The sequence below is a fragment of the Seriola lalandi genome, unplaced genomic scaffold, assembly GCF_002814215.2.
Source record: "Seriola lalandi dorsalis isolate HSWRI2012SDOR001 ecotype SW California unplaced genomic scaffold, Sedor1 jcf7180002054925, whole genome shotgun sequence".
In the NCBI taxonomy this organism is placed as follows: Eukaryota; Metazoa; Chordata; class Actinopteri; order Carangiformes; family Carangidae; genus Seriola; species Seriola lalandi.
In genome coordinates, this window is record NW_019525477.1 from 1,100,721 (window position 1) to 1,118,623 (window position 17,903).

Genomic DNA, 17,903 nt, shown 5'->3' on the forward strand with positions numbered 1-17,903 from the left:
CCCTTATTCAACTGCAAAATATCAGAACCGACATAACACAACTCTTCTTGTTCTGTAGTTCTAAAGAGAGCAAAACACCAAATCTTTGAAGTTTGAGAATAATTCATATATTTTACAAATATTTTGTCTTTTGATCCCCGCAGGCATGCCACTCAACATCCCAGCGCCTCCTCCAGCTTGTGTTTCAGAGAAGCAGGAGAACGACGTGATCAATGCCATCCTGAAGCAGAGCGCCGCTGAGAGAGAGTTCGTCCTTCATGTGTGTATTGTCTATACTCATATGAGTAGACTGAATTAAACCAATTGATTTTTTTTTTTTAGTTCTTAGGTCCTACAGTGTCCTGATGAAGTGGATGCTCAACTCTTTTGGTGCAGCACAAGGACCTCACTAGCAAGTGTATTGTTGGGCTAACACAACTTAGCATTAATATTGGGTTTCAGGAAGTAAAAGAAAGACCACGAGCTGTTTGAGTTCTACATTCAAACCATTTTTGAGTTAACTTTTTTTAATGTTGCAACAATAATAGTGAGGATTTGTTCCATTTCCATAGGTGTTTTTCACAGAAGACATTTTGACATGTCACAGTGGGAAAAGCTCAGGTGGAAATTATAACATCCAGGATGAATTCCATTTAGCTGCCTCAGTTTCAGGGTCTTGGTATCGTGCATGCTGGCTCACCGGGACGCTAGATTAGAACAAGCCACCTTTTAATGTTATTAGCAACACCTGTGCTTTCCCTACAATGACGAGTCAAAGTATCTGCTGTGAAAACAACAAAGAACTGCACTCTGTAAAGTTGTAATGCATCAAATAAGCATCCTATAACTCTGCTACTGTGGTGGCAAAAAAAAAACATTATGTAGAGCCGTGGACAAATGTCACAATGTTGTAATATTTGAAAAAGGCTTTCTGTTTTCTGTTTGCTTCTCTAATCAATCATAACTTCATCTGATATGCTGATATTTTAAAATATTTTGATATTTTTATATGTGATTTGAAGTTAGAGAATCTCCCAGGTGTTTAAACATTACATGATATTGTCTGTTCAGTTTCCATGATTTCTCGTGCAGTTTTTTTTTTTTTTTTTGCATTAAAAGTGAAATGCTGAATGTTTCTCAGAGAGGTGAGGAGCTGAACATGAGGGCAGTGCAGCAGACTGAACCAGACACCGAGACACCACAGTCTGCCTTCTACTACTGCAGACTACTGATCAACATACTGGGACTCAACTCCTGGGAGAAGAGGTAAGACCAGACACAGACATACGAGAAACGTAAGAAACTGTCAATTTGATTGTTTCTTCTGTTTATATATTTCTGTTGACTTTTCTTGCGTTCCTGCCTCCTTTTTAAATATCACTTGTGCAGCATTCACCACATCTGCTTTGGTAGTTTGTGGCCAGCAAATCAGAGAATGTTAGTCCGACCAAGTTCAGATATTAGTTCTTTATCTTCATGAGGACATTCTTTTCTTGGGATTTTTTGGTCTCCAGTTTACTTTTACCTTTATAAAGGAACGATTCGTAAGTTTGGCTATTGCTACAAAGCCAGCGTTAGCATTAACAGCTTTTTACTTGCCAGTGTAGAAGAAACGTTGCAAGTTCACCATCAAACTTCATTCCTTTACTCGCCAAGAGTTGTCTCTTTTCTTCTACTGAAGTTAGCAGGCTAAGCAGCTAGCCCCGGCTCGTCTCGTCACTTTCTGATAGCGACTCACTGTAGCCTCCAATCTGCTCTGAAGATGTAGCGCTGCTCAGAGGGCGTTTTATAACCTCTTGTCTTGTAAATGCAGCGATGGCCCGAGCGACAATCACTATGATCATCTCTTGGCAAGAAATCAAATTCAGCAGCAGAGAAAACTTATAAGTTGACCCTTTTAAACTGCACATAAGAATAGATAATACATACAAAATATCATTAATAAAACTGAAAACACTGATTTGGGGTGTTTTATACCTGAGGAGGAATAAATATGGAGTTTTCTACAGAGAGGCTGTTTTTCAGATGCTTGAGGAGTCTTCTGTTAATTTTTGTCTCCCCTAGAACAAACCAAATGCTTGTTGAATGCGAGCGAGACAAAAATTTCCAACTCAACAAAGTATTTAGAGCTAATTATACCCCACTATTTTTCCATTCACATGGCACAGCATTTCATCTTCTCAATGACTCTGGGTTAAAATACACAATGTCAAGGTGTCACTAATGGACACTCATCGCTCTTTATACTTTGTCCAGGGAATCACACCGTCTGCATTCAGCCCACACAATAGACTTCTTAACACGCTGTGTGTGTGTGTGTGTGTGTGTGTGTGTGTGTGTGTGTGTGTGTGTGTGTGTGTGTGTGTGTGTGTGCGTGCGCGCATGTGTGTGTACGTAAGAGTGTGTGATAATGAGTATAGTACTCTATTGATCAAACTGAACCCATTTGGAGTTAGAATAAAAGGCGGTAGTTGAAGAAGAGAATGATGGAGGGAGATGTGTCAAATCAGAAAACAGGCTGAGTAAGGCACATGTAGATATAGAACAAGAATAAAAAGCCAAAAAAAATAAGCCAAAATAAGTGAGTGAATCTTGATGAAAAATTGAGAAAGCTAACAAAACAGAAAAAAGAAGATAGAAGGATGAGAAAGAAAGATGAGAAGAGATTGTCTAATCATCTGTTATTGTCCCCTCATGTCTCCAGGTATTCATGTGGGACATCAGACACTAAGATACTGAGCCATCATCCACGTGTGTAAATGTGTCCGTCTGTGTGTGTGTGTCCCTTTTATGCTTTTCCCTATAATCCAGGATGTAAATGGAGTCTTTGAGAGCAGAGAATGAGGCCATTACCAAGTATCAGTTTAATAAAGAGCAAATTGCTGTCTCTCTCTCTGTCTCTTTATCTCCCGCTCCTTTTCTCTTTTTTTCCTCCCTCTAAGAGTGAAAAGAATGATATGTCATTACCAGTCCACTCCAAGCTTCACTGCTCGAGCTGATTTTATATCAGCAGTGCCAAGGTTGGTGGCTGGTCCTTGGGACATTTTGAAACAGTCCCTGCACTAGTTCATCTGTATGAGAGGCTCTTGTTTTCTTTATTATCTTTTTATTATCTTTTTCTATTTGGACCCTGAAAGCTGTAGACAGCATGAGATGCTGCTGCATTTGCTCATTTAGAGTACAGTGCTAATAATCCGCAGGAATCTATATGTGTAAGGCGCAGTTTAGGCGGTAGTATAGAAACAGAACTGCTTGTCGAATTGCCATCGTCGAAATTGCGAATTTTCCAAACTCTCCTTCCAACATTCACACCTACAGCGCTTTCAGAAAGTGTTCAGACACCTTCAGTTTTTTCACATTTCGTTGTTGCAGCCTTCTGCTAGAATAATAAAAAATCTATAACACTCATACATCAATCTACACAAAATATGTAATAATGACAAAGCAAACTAATTTTTTGCAAATTTATTAAAAAAGAAAAAAAGTGAAAGATCGCATTAGGTGCGTTTCCATTTACCTGCTAAATGCGCAATTTGAAATTGCAATCTTAAAAACAAGTAATGGAAACGTGAATTAAAAAAAAAACTCTCAAATGTTGCAGAAACATTTATACGCTTGCAGGAGTCGGTTTTTCAGACTATTTGACAAAGTAATATTTCACATTCATGTTGTGGCATATGTATGCATACCTGCCATATTGAGCCCCAGGGAGCCAGTTCCTACTTACAGGCAGAATGCTGGAAATCCATTGTCATGTTTAATTGGAGTAATATCGCAAGAGGAGAAAACCCAGCTTTATTCACATAAAGTTACTCAATGGAAACGCAGACCGTTTGCAATTGTGTTTTGTCGACTTTTCTAATCAATCGCTTCTATTCCGCGCAGCTGATTGGATATGATTTGGAATAGCACACACCTGTCTATACAAGGTCTCACAGCTGACGATGTACTGTATATCAGAGCATGTCATGAGGTGGAAGGAGCTGTCTGCACAGCTCAGAGACGGGCTTGTGTTGAGGCTCAGATCTGTTGAAGGCTAGAAAAAAATTCCGCTGTATTCAAGGTTCGTAAGAGGACAGTGGCCTCCGTAATTCTTAAATGGAACAAGTGTGAAACAACCAGGAACCTTATCTATAACTGGCCACCCGACCAAACTGAGCAATCACGGGAGAAGGGCCTTGGCAACAGAGGTGACCAAAAACCCGAAGGTCACTCTGGCTGAGCTCCAGAGATCCTGTGTGGAGATGGGAGAAATTTCCTGAAGGACAACTATCACTTCAGCACTCCATTGATCTGGGCTTCATGGCAGAGTGGCCACATGAAAGGCACTTGGAGTTTGCAAAAAAGCACCTTAAGGACTCTCAGAGTGAGAGAAACAAGATTCTCTGGTCTGATGAAACCATATTGAACTATTTGGCCTCAGTTCTAAGCGTTATGTCTGGAGGAAACTAACCACCTCAACAGTGAAGCCAGGAACAAGCAAACTTCTTATCAGACTTGCTGACAAAATCGGCCGAGACATAAGAGAACACTTTTCTCAATACAAGTCTATCGAAAGGTTTTGGGAATTGATGTTCTGAACATTGACAACCAAATTTCTCTTTTAAATAATGTTCATTTACCATGTACTCTAAAATGTCAAACATTACCTTTTACTTGGCTTCTTTGTATTGTTTTGTTTTTCTTTCCTTTCTCTCAACCTTCAGCTTTTTTTTGGTCCTTTTCACCAGAACTCCTGCCAGCTCTACTGAACATCTTATTAGCCTGCACTTTTTTTTCTAGGAAAAGGTGACAAAAGCAGTCAACCAGTCAATTAGAGGAGATGAGGGCAGTAGCCAGAGAATTGTGGAGAGAAAAGTTTAACCATAACTTTGGATTAATGATTCCTAACCTGTGTATGTATCGGTATCTTGCAGGAGTAACTTTCATTTGTTGAGGAAGAATGAGAAGTTGCTGAGAGAGCTGAAGAACCTGGACTCAAGGCAATGGTAAGAAAATATAAAGTCAAATACCATTCCTCGCTCCATCTCCCCTTTTTGATATCTTCATTCAGGTTTTTGTGAGTTCATAGATTGAATCCTCCCTTCTTTTTCGTACCTGTTGATTCCAACCCTCATGGTGGGACAGGTTTTTCTCAAGCTTTCTAATCTACAGTTCGCTTAGTGGCATCCCATTCTGTTGTGGAGTTATTATATCATTACCCCTCGTAGCTGTCTTTGAGGTCGGCTCTAAAACAAACAGAAGGGTTAAGGGGGAAGTACTAGGATAAAAACATGCAGAAGTTGCTAAAATACATAACACCACCCTGTTGGTCACAGTTGTTTTCCTTTTCCTTCATTCTCTTGTAGCCGTGAGACCCACAAAATAGCCGTATTTTACGTTGCTGAAGGCCAAGAAGACAAACACTCCATCCTCACCAACACAACGGGCAGCCAGGCTTATGAAGACTTTGTCTCTGGACTGGGCTGGGAGGTGAGAACACATTCATTCAAATGATCTTAAATGTGCTGACATTATTTGTCTTCCTCATATAATCAAATTGTACATTTATCTTTACATTGTTTCCCTGAAATTTTCTAGATGAAATGTATAACTGCATCTAATTATCTGCAACTAGTATTTTAATCATCATATCATTGATGGTTAAATGATTAAAGATTGTCGCGATTAAAAAAAAAACTACATAGTTGGTCAAGTGGTTAAAATAACCCTGTATGTCCTGATGTTTCAGCAGCCTGATGATATAGCACATATACACATACATATACATATATATATATATAGTGAACCATGTTTAAATCAGATTATGTTTTGTGTGTGTGTGTTGTGCAAAACAGACTTATTGCTATTAGCAGCACAAAATGTTCCTCTGAGAAGTTTGAACTGATGGTAAAACCAAATTTTTCCTTTTTGATATGTCAAAATTTTATCTTGAATTTTATCTTGATTAGGAGTTTAATGTGTGTGTGTGTGTGTGTGTGTGTGTGTGTGTGTGTGTGTGTGTGTGTGTGTGACACCTAGGTGGATCTCACCACTCATTGTGGCTTCATGGGAGGTCTCCAGAGGAACCGCAGTACAGGCCAGACCACACCTTACTATGCCACTTCTACCACCGAGGTTATCTACCACGTCTCCACCCGCATGCCCCACGACCAGGACCACAACCTCACCAAGAAGGTAACACACACCTGTCTGACTGGTGCTTTGTCATCTAGACGTATCAATGGAAGTATAGGGGGCCACACTGTTCACGCTCCCTCTCACTAATTGCCTGTGTGTTGCAGGATGACTTTGAACAACACACCAACACTGACCCTTCACAATTTTCAAACAGTTGAAGGGAAACTTACCTACTTTCTGTCACGCTGATTCCATCTGTTTATCTGCTAGCTATCACTCTCACAAACTGCAGTAATGTGTGTCTGTGTGATTTGACAAGTAATAATAATGCATCCTTTTTTTCTTGCTCTAATATATCTAATTTTATTTAATGAGGGTAAATAAGAAATATGTGCATTCAGAGGAGTTGAGAAGAAGAAAGCTTCTCCCCGTCCTACTCTTTTCTTCCTCCCTCTGTTCCTTCTCCTCACTCGTCTCTTTGCCTGAGAGTGACATTGTAAATGAACATAGGTTGCTGGACACACACACGCACACACGCACACACACACACACACACACACACACACACACACACACACACACACACACACACCAATACCAATCTGTTGATGTCAGTGTTTCTACAGCACACCAGTGTTTCCAATAATTCTTACTAGCAATCAGGTCTGTGTTTGTGCATGGTGTGGGCTTGTATCAGTGTCAAGGCAGGCAGGTTTATTGCGCACGTGTGGTAAATGAAAAATGAAACACAGAATGAGATGCACGTACATACAGTATATATGCTTGTGTGATTATTTACTAAAAGTCTCACTTGTGTGTTTGTGTGTGATCAGTACAGCTCAGCTATGCACAAACACACATGCGTGTGCAGGTGTGGCTCTTAACGGTCAGCCCTCATAAAATAACGTTTAATGTGGTTCAAGCAGTCAGTCGGTCAGTCAGTCTGCATTTATCTATGAACGGATGTGGGTGATACTTACAGTATCTGCTCTCCACAGCTGCTTTATACTGTATGAACAGTTTTTCCTTCAGTTCATTAAATCCCTGCAGCACCCGAACATGTGCAGAGCGCAGTGCCATTACACACGGCCGTTCAGTGTCTTTACTTTCATTAAATCCCCTGAAATCGACACCAGGCTGCGGTATAACCATGCAGATCTCTACACACATAACATTAATCGGTTATAACTTGATATTCTGCTTTTTTTTATGAGCCCATGATGAGCCCTGGTAACAGGACATTACTCCTTAAAAAGCACCAAACCATTAAGAAAACAGAAATTTCATCTCACAGAATACGAGTGTTGCTGGTCTACAGCTGCCTCAATCAGGTAGCTCTTTTTCAAATGGTTAATTTTCCTCCCAAAAAATCGAATTGACACACTGACACCGTCAATCAAAGTAGAATAAGCCCAGATTCTGGCCTAAACATTCTCCCAATCACTTTTTCAGTGTAAATTCTAAGTTAACAGGCAGCCGACTTTATTGCTTTATGGGAGTATTTAGCAGCTACAAGGACAAAAGACATTAAAAAGTCCCTTCTAATGAAGAGACAACACTTACAAATGAAGTAATCATATTTTTGTGAGTGATCATCAGAATGAAGCCACTAACCAGCTGTAGGGATGAGTATCCTTAGGATTTTATCTTTATCTTATCCATATCTTATTTTACCTTATCATCTTATCATTGATCTGGTTCATGCTATTACTGGTTCTCTTTCTTTACCTTCTTTACTTTTTATTGCACTTACAGTAACGTACAGTACAGTTATAATTGTCGCCAACTCAAGTTATCTAAAAGTTATCTTTACATCACCTGGTTCTGTGTCCACCGCACTGAGTAAGCAGCTCCACCCTGGACAGAGACGCAGCACAACTATAGATGGAATAAAAATAAAATAGAAAATCATTGTGATGGTCAATGTTGATATTGTGGCTGGTAAGAAATAGATAAATTTATGTGTCAATTAAAAATATTGATGTTAATGTATTTTCAGCGTAGACGCCATCGATTATTGCCACTAATCGCAGCAGCCCTGGTTGACAGACACTTATAATAACAGTCTTCTGTCGGGCAAAAACAAGCACTTTTAGTGGACGTACTTTGATGAGTGCAGTCGCAGGATGCACACACAGATGTACACACATACATTCACACACACACACACACACACGCTCGTGTGTTAATCAAACATGCACACACACGTACATCTGGATGGCTGAGTTGTAGTGATCGCACACAGACGCACACACATGTGGGACTTTTAGTAAATAATCACAAGCGTATGTACGTGCACCTCTCCCTCCGTGTCCCTGTTCACCCCCCATTGTGTGTGTGTGTTCGTATGCACGGGCTGCGCATGTGTGTGCACACCTGTCAACCCCCGGGCACTGGGCGCTCTGCACATGGCCATAATGTCGCTTTAATCAGATCATACTTCCTGCTTCTCAGCCTATCACGTCGCTGCAGGCTCCTGATTGGATTATCAGTGCCTGGTCCGACACCATCCATCTCCCTGATCAGCTGATGGCCCCATCAAACACGCATAGTCACATACACACACACACACACACACACACACACACACACACACACACACACACACAATAAACCTGTTTAACTTGACACAAACACACATCCACTGAGGGCTTCATTCACATCAGTTGCACAAATAACCACACGATTATAAATGTGAGCGTCTGTTGAACACAGACACCCACATGCATGTGTCGGTTAGCACACACAGGCTTACAAACACATAACACACACACAGTTTGTCCACAAAGAGGTTAAACTGACAGACATACACATGTCCATACTGGCAGGCATTTATCATCCATCCCTCTGCCACACACATGCACACACAACAATACACACTGCAGTGTGAATTTAGTCCATTGCAGGGCATTTGTCCAGTTCTCACTCTGCAGTGTGTTCTGCTCCCTGTCAGACCACATCTGCTTTAAAAAACGATTCAAAGGATTAAAGCCACATTTAAAATAGTGATACAGCTCAGAGAAGCACATCAGACACTAAGACTCCACTTCGCCTTATTACACTGTGTCATCTAATTGTTCTGACACCCAAAAATACAGCTTAAAGCCCATAATTCTCACTCTCCAAATGTGATAATGGCAGAGCCCTTCGTTGTCAGTATCATTGTGAGTTGTGTGTCACTTTGAATTGCAAGCACCGTCACAGGAAAGTGCCTCTAAAAGATTTATTTTAAGTAGAACTTGTTAAATACATCTCTATTACTCACATATTTTCCAAACTCTGCCTAATATATCAACGTTAATTAGGCCTATAATTCAGTGCAGTCACGTAAATTCATGCAGAGTCATAATGGCAAGTGGGTGAAGTAACTTCCAAACAGTAAGGTAACAAGTTCTCCAGGCCTCCATCTTAATTAATTCACCCCCAGGCTTATATGACAGTTGAGGGAGTTGTGTGTGTACAAATAAAATTACATTTTATCAAACTGTGCGTCCTGATACACAACGTGGGACAGTCTTTTTTGATTAACAAATCCCCTCACATTGTGCAGACAAATCATACGTCTTTAAAAACCTTGACAGAGGACAAGATACACAACTGATTCCAGTTAAACACATATTTAAAAGGAAATGTCTTGTGTTTGTCTCAGGGCCAAGGCCGAGTCCGGCAGCCATCTGAGGTTGTGTGACACAACAGACAAGTAGAGAGACGTCTGTGTGGGGAGCTGGTGTTAGTGTTTGTGTGTGTGTGCTTTTTGGCAGACATCAAGGTTAATGACAGAGCTGTCACCAGACCTGACTGTAGACCACTGAGTGAATGAGAACCATCACACACGCACACCCCATCGCACAGCATCAGGCTTGATCCCATCTGTCTTCCAGCCCACACTCCGTCTTTCCGGAGCTTTACTCTGTCTTTGTGTCCACTCTCCATCTTCACACACTCACTCCATCACCCCCAGGGCCACCTATAGCACGTACACACACAGAATCAAAAGCCTTGGGTTTATGATGGATACAGCCTTTCTAGTTCATTGTGTGAGATCCTGTGTGTGTGTATGTGTGTGTGTGTGTGTGTGTGTGTGTGTGTGTGTGTGTGTGTGTGTGTGTGTGTGTGTGTGTGTGTGGTTGGCATTGACTTAGTTTGTGTTGTTTATGCTTCACAAAGAAAAATGTGAGACATTTATTCTGTTTTGATTCAACTATTAATATTTCTTGCCTCCGCCTCCAGCTGAGACACCTGGGTAATGACGAGGTCCACATTGTCTGGTCGGAACATTCCAGAGACTACCGTCGAGGAATCATCCCCACTGAGTTCGGAGATGTACTAATCATCATCTACCCCATGAAGAACCACATGTACTCCATCCATATTCTCAAAAAACCAGAGGTAAGAGGAGCGTTCAGCATTTTGATACTGGACTCAAACTGCCAGTCGTCAATACTTTGTGCAATTACTCAGCATCAACATTTCAGTGTTTCCCAAGAATCCTTATTATTAGGTGAAAATGACTCTGAAACAGCAAGACATTTAGACTCATCATTAAAACCCAGGATGATAATTCACTTCCCCTCTGGACTAATCGGTGATAACTATACATGTAACCTGTTGTGGGAATGTAATTGCAGTGTCAATCACTGGCCATCAGTTTAATTTGTAGCCATATTCGTGGCTCTGTACGTGTTGGTTGGTCGGTATATCTCAACAACTGTTTGATGGGTTTTCCTAAAGTTTGGTACTAATGGATTGCCATGAAATGGGCGCCCTTATTCATCTCCCCCTTTTGGATGAATTGTAATCACCTTGGTGATCCCTTAACTTTTAATTTAGTGCCATCTTCAGGTCAAAATGTCATTTTGTCCAATATTTTGATTTATCACCAAATACCTGCAAAAGTATTAGCTTTCACTCTCAGCTATATGTTGTATTTTGTGCTAATTTTGTGTTAATTAGTGCTAACATACATAACAAACATTATATTTGCTAAACATCAACGTGTTAGCTGTTGTCAATTTTATCATGTTAGCACGCTGATGCTCAACGCATCGCTGTGCCTAAGTACAGCCACACAGAGCCGCTAGTTTTGCTGTAGACTTTTAGTCTTACATAAATGTTGGGTCCAAGTGTGGGACACATTATTCATGTGAATCTGGTCAGAAGCCAGTTATTAGAGTCACTGTGTGTAATGTACAGAGGAACAAATGCACAGAGGCCAATCGGTGCACCCTCTTAAACAGTTTACAGTCGGATGGCATCATGTCACACTTACACTTCAATTAATCTACAGATTATTTAAATGTCTTTCAATCTTTCAATCAATTTCTTTATATGAAATATGTATAATATTAATTATGTTTGATTATGTTTGTCAATTCTATATGTCAGACAAAAATCCCTAAATCAAGTTCTTCAGTCTGAGCAAACTTCATCTGCAGAGAAAGACTGTGAGATGTGATTGAAAGCTCCAGTAAAAGCAGAAAAAAGTAGACCTTAAGTTAATACTACATACTACTTTTTTCAAGGTTTCAAGGCCAACTAGTCCAACCAGTCCAGAATTGGTAAAGTGTTTTTCTGTCAGCCAATTGATCGACTAATCGCTGCAGCTCTAGATATTATGTTGATGGTAGAGACTTCATATTGTATGTACTCGGAGAGTCTGTGAGTTGGGTAAGGAATAAAATTGGAAACATGGACAGTGTTTTGGTAAATAATTTTATGTTTCCTACCAGACTACACAGATATGCATCCAGATTGACTAACAATCCTAGAGAGAGTCCTGTCCCGAGTCTTGCTGCTCTGGTTAATGTATCAGTCTAAAACACACAGACATTAATACCACAGCACTGATAGCATAACTCTATTTCAAACAAGACTTAACACAATAAAATGCTGTTTTTTTCTGTATGACATAGATACCACAGCACTAATAACATAACCTTATTCCGTTTCATTCATTCTACAAGCAAAAATATTGAATTATCATGAATCCAAAAACAAGTTAGATAAGATATTCTCTGTGTTGTCGTCCTGAAAGCACTGTATTCAGTCACAGAGTGCACGGCTTGGAGACCTGGTCCACAAATAAATTCAATAAAAAGTCTGACATTATTCTCTTTGGTGGATTCCACAAGCAAAGCATTGAATTAAAGCAGAAAACCATAGCCTGAATCAAATAGTGTATCATTGAAAAAAAAATTTGTCATATCAGTCATTGCTTGTCAGAACAGACAGAGATTGTCCTGTTTCATAAAACATCTAGAATTTTCTGTCTTTGAGAGGCTGCCACAAGCGTCAGACATATTGACTCTTTCATCCTTTAAATTTCACCTCAAAACACACTCCTTCAAACTTGCCTTTTCTGTTTGACTCCAGCGCTAACGTTCTATACAATCATTTATTTTATGCAAATATATTTGTTCTCAATTTTAACATACTTAAGCCTTGTTGGATGTTTGATACTGTCTGTTGCTACTTTATATTTGATTTGTGTTGTAAGGTGTGCTTGAGTGCCTCGAAAGGTTATAAATAAAATATCTTATCAGCATGGGATTGTGTTATTTGTTGTTTAATGCCTGTTTCACTCCTTGTGTTTGTGTCTGCAGGTGCCGTTCTTTGGTCCGTTGTTTGACGGTGCCATCGTGGACATGAAGATTTTGCCCACCATGGTCAGAGCCACAGCTATCAACGCCAGTCGAGCTCTCAAATCCCTCATTCCTCTATACCAGAACTTGTATCCTTTGAAAACCCTACTCAGAGTATTCAAAACTGAACGACAAAGGTAAGTTACAGAAGCCTTTAATCACTATCTCCGGGCTAACACCTCATGCTCAGCTCTTTAAAACTTAGTTGTTTGTAGGCTTCGCTTGCTGACTTTAAGTTGTTTGAATAAATCTGTGCTGTTGTGCCGTCTGTTGAAATCCTTGCTCATGTATGTGTGAGCGAGTATGTTGGTTATCACTCAGCTCAAGTGTTAAGAATAGCAAATCAATGTCCAGTCGTGTTTGGCTTTCAGAATATAAGTGCTTGTGTGATAGAGCTGTATTTAGTTGGCTCTGAAGTGCTATATATCAAGTGTGTGCGTGTACGTGCATCCGTGTGTCTGTGCGTTTGTTGTGCACAGCCAGGCACATAAAGTTTGGATGGAGTGTGTGTGTGTGCGCGCGTGTGTGCAGGAGAGAAAGAGAAACAGACCAATGGGTGTGTATACAGTCTGTCTGCTTGATCCGTTTCGATGGTAGTTTGGTTGGAACAAGCCCAGCGCTCAATACTTATCGATGATTCTCCTTTCTAATGCTGGTTCTGAATGAGGGGTTTTGCTCTCTGGTCTCACACACACACACACACATACACTCATACATACACACACTCTTCGTACACAGTCTCCACTCTAAGAAACGCAGATGGACGATTACGCTCATATGAACTCCTCACTAACGCATGTACATCCACATACAGACATGCGGATTCGTGCAGCGTTGTTAGAGACGCACAGACACACACGCAATTGCACATGTAATTGTGAGGTGACAGTTTCCCCCGTTGAGGCGAGCTGAGCTACTGACTGATCATTGGAATTTCTTTTAAGAGGCACTTAGAGCAATTTGATTCCCTTAATGATTCTGTCTTCTTGTCTGTCTGCTTATCATCTGTTCTTCCTCCCTTCATATCCAGATAAGTTCAACTTTATTTGCATTGTGATGAAATAAGGTATATTTTCTGGGTGACAGACAGAAGCAATGCTTTACTCACCTCGAGCATGTGCAGATCAGTCATTATACCACCTGCAACCTGGGCTGACAGAAGTATAAAGCCCTTCTCGCCAAGCTTTTAAGTTAAATAAATATAGCGTGGACCTACAATCAACACACTTTATTTACTCTTTGTGTTCATTCAGTTTTACCAAAATTTATCCATGCCTCCTAGAGGGATAACAAACATGTTTAGTGCGTTTTCTTTATCATAAAGCAAGTGTACAGCTTAATTTTTTAAATCCTACAATTACATCCATGTTTGTTGTGCTAGAATACATCTTCCTCACTGCCTCACTTCCTCACCTCATTAGCGCATTGCTCCATAGCACTACTTGTGGACAAAAACTCCACAGGGTACCTTTTTAAAGGGAAGGAGCAAAAAGAAGAGAAATAAATAAATATAAAGACTTTGTGCAGCAGCATGGGCCAAAGGTCTCGCCAGCTCAGCTCCACCACATCCCATATGACAGGAGCTTACAAAGACTGAGAGCTGCCAATGACAGACAAGTACTATTGACAACTTTTGTGCATTGTATCAGCGAGGGAAAGACCTCCTCAAAAACTGGTTAGGTCTCTAAAAACTAGTCACTCCATTCAAAGAGAGAATCCACTGACACAGAGATGCGAATGTCTGGTCCACTAATTTATTACAATCCATACTTTGTCATTGTAACAGTAATAGAATAATAACAATTTAGTATTTTTGCCTCTCCCTTTCCTTTTTCTTTTATTATTTCCCCTCTGTCTCATCTTGATTCTCCTCTTGGTGTACTCCTTTCTTCCTCTCTTTGACCTTCTTAACCTTGTCCCACATATCACCTTCACCACAATCTGCCTCCTCAGTCTCATCTTGCCTCTTGTCTTTCAACCCTCTTTTCTCTTTCTCCTCTTGCATTCAACTTTTTTTTCCCTCTCAGCTTCTGTCTTGCTCCCTATTCTTCCTCCTCCCTTCCTATCTTCCTCCTCTTTTCCTTCCGCCCTCTTTCCTCCATTCAGAAAGATAATACGAGTGTTAGAGGTGATGCTAGCCAACAAGGTGGAAGAAGGGTGGGGGTTGAGAAGCCATTTTGCTTTGCCACGTCCACCCAGCAAGACGGAGAGATTGTTAGACTCAGTGTGGGGCTCGTATCTAATACCTCCCGACCCCATTGTGTTTGTGCGTGCGCGTGCACTTTCTTTACACATATTCATATCTCAACTTGTGTGTGCATTTTCTGCAACTCCAGCGATCTTGAGTGAGTGCGCAGACATGTAGACATCTCTGCAGTTGTGTTTGTGGGTTTTTGCTTTGTGCATTTATATATATGTCCGTATGTCCGTACTGTATGTGTGTGTGTGTGTGGCCATGTACACAAGCCTGATGACACACGTGTCGAACATGCTCGTTTGGAGGTGTTTGTGTGTGTCTGCAAGTGTCCTGGTGTGTATTGATTGGTGGTAGCAGCAGTTCGATGTCTCTGACAGGCTGAATTACAGTAATCAGTCATTATTGACTCCCCATCTCTCTGCTACACACACCTCTCTCCTCTTCTGTCTCTCTCTCCCCCCACTCTGCACTCTACTTTTCTTACTCCTTTTTTTCTTTCCTTCTCTCCCTCTATCTCTCTGCCTCTGCATCTCTGCCCTAGCATCCCTCTATGTCATGTTGTGCTCTCATTTCTTCTGCTCCTGTCTTGTGTCACTGTGCCCCTCATCATCATTTCTCTCTGATTCTGTCCCTGTATTTGCTCTTCTGTCTCTCTAACTCCCTTATCTCAGAGCATCTCTGTTTCTCCTTCTATCTCTGTCATGTTGTCTGTTTTTCCTCTTCTTCAGATTTCTTTACTTTTCTTTCCCCCTTATCTTTATTTCTGCTCATCATCATCGTCCTAACCCGAGAGAAACTCTGACATCATGATGTAATAACAATCCTTAACAATAAGTTTCAACTTAGAAGAGTTTCTGAATGTTTATGGCAACACAAGATAAGATAATACAATATAAAGCAATACAAATTAAGTAAAAAGTGAAAAAATATGTTCCCTATTTACTCTATTTTGTCCCCAGAGTGAGTCAGAGACCTTAGACTGAAAAACATACACAGAAAAAACCCACAAATTTAAACTCGAGCACAGGCCAAACAATTGCATATACATTTGGGGTAAATTTAATTTAAACTAATTAGTCGATTAAACCTGAAACTGACTTTAAATCGAGTTTATGAACTTGACAAACACTGGATTTTCATAATAGTGGCTTTAAAACACTGTAAACCAATACAGATGTGAATTACAGGAGCAGCAACAGAGATGGAGCTGAAACATTAGGGCCACTCACAGGTGAAACGAATAACGTTGATTATCTCGTAACAATGGCACATGTCAATATCTGGGATATATTAGGTGGTAAGCGAATAGTCAACATGTTAGATGTGGGAGAAATGGGCAGCTGTAAAGACCTGAGCGACTGTAAAAAAGTCTGATCCTCACCAGTTTACAGGATTTAAAGGATCTGCTGCTGATGTGTTGGTGCCAGGTCCCACAGGGCTCCTTCAGGGGTCTTGTAGAGTCCATCATGGTGGGTCAGAGCTGTTTTGTTGGCGTGCGAAGGACCAACAACATATTATGCAGGGGTGGTCGTGATGTTTTAGTTCATCAGTGTAATACACATGGCTTTTACCTTCTTGTTATGAAGTAAAAGCAAGCATTCCCAGAGTTGAGTCCACATGCAGCTCATGAAGGTTTGATGTCCTTGTGTGTGTGTGTGAGGCCCCTCATCAGGCTGTGTGACTGTGTGGTGTGTGTTTGTGAGTGCTGCATTGTAACATGCAGTGTCCTCACGGAGGGGCTGACACAGAAGCACATAGGGGAAGAGAGAGATGAAAAGAAGGTTGGCAGGGCAAAGTGTGTCAGTGTTGAACTGGCATTTTTCTCTTCTTTCTTTCTCTCTCTTTGTCTGTCTGTCTTCTTCCCTCTCGCTCTCGCTCTCTCTCTCTCTCCGTCTCCTGGCCCTCAGGGCGGTCCATCTGCCTTCTCTCTCTCTCTCTGATCTTTCATTCACCATGACTAGAGCCATCCAAAAGCACACACACACACACACACACACACACACACACACACACACGGAGTGCCAGGCTGCTGGGGCAGCTGTGTGTAAGCACAACTCTATCTCACATATCAGCTCATTACAGCAAGAAAAGCAATCCAAGACTCCCCAGTGGTATACATGTACGCACACACATACGACCACTCTGCATACAGCCCTCACTGTACGCAGTTGTAAAACCTGTACATGGTCAATGAAGAGTGAGATTGATTTCTTCTTCAGAACTCATAGATTAGACCAGATGAAAGTGAGGAACAAACTGTTGAGCAATATATGTAGCAATATGGTGTCACCACCTCCTCCTGAACCTGATGCTGCCTTCAGGTCACATGAGGGAACGGGTCAATTCCAACTTTGTACCTCTACAAAGACGGACACAGACAGGCTCCTAGAGGGGAACTCAGACCTGATTCGTCCAGAAAGATTAGGAAACCTGATGTGGTCTCAATATGACAACATAACTTTATGTTTCTATATCATATATATATATATATATATATCATAGTGATGGGTTTCAGCTGCAAGACCTTGACTGTATCACAACGTTTTCAGTAAATGCTAATACTAGTTATATTCCTTAATTTATTACAATTAAGATATGTTCATTTGGTAGTATATTAGTAGAGAGAGACAGGAGAGATAGGGGTGACAGAGAGGATAACATGCAGCCTGTGCCGGCTGCTGTAGAGACGTGGTGCGCACTCTAAAAGGTGAGCTACAGATCCCGGATCCCTTTGGTTCACTTAGCTAGATCTGTTACAGCCACTCCACCATCTGATAACAAATCTCAAGATCCACCTTGCGCAGTAAACATGTACATCTGCGCCAGATATCCCGTGTAGGCAGTTGTTACTTGTTATAAGTGGTTCCAGTGGAGCTTCAGGGTGTGTAAATGGGATAGCTGAATCTGGCTATCTCCTAGCTAATCTAGAGATCGTATCTACACACTGAAAAAAAAGACTGCACACT

At 40.9% G+C, this 17,903-nt stretch overlaps 1 protein-coding gene across 6 annotated transcripts in view; it reads left to right on the forward strand.

Moving 5' to 3' along the window:
• The window catches only part of ralgapa1 (Ral GTPase activating protein catalytic subunit alpha 1), a 75,514-nt gene that overhangs the window by 33,100 nt on the left and 24,511 nt on the right, over positions 1-17,903 (forward strand). For all 6 annotated transcript variants that reach the window (XM_087170003.1, XM_023431577.2, XM_023431580.2 and 3 more), the window contains 7 exons: positions 144-259; positions 1,121-1,245; positions 4,896-4,967; positions 5,328-5,451; positions 6,001-6,156; positions 10,330-10,488; positions 12,702-12,829. In XM_087170003.1, the coding sequence (XP_087026129.1) occupies positions 144-259; positions 1,121-1,245; positions 4,896-4,967; positions 5,328-5,451; positions 6,001-6,156; positions 10,330-10,488; positions 12,702-12,829 (880 nt within the window). The remainder of the gene's footprint in view (positions 1-143; positions 260-1,120; positions 1,246-4,895; positions 4,968-5,327; positions 5,452-6,000; positions 6,157-10,329; positions 10,489-12,701; positions 12,830-17,903) is intronic.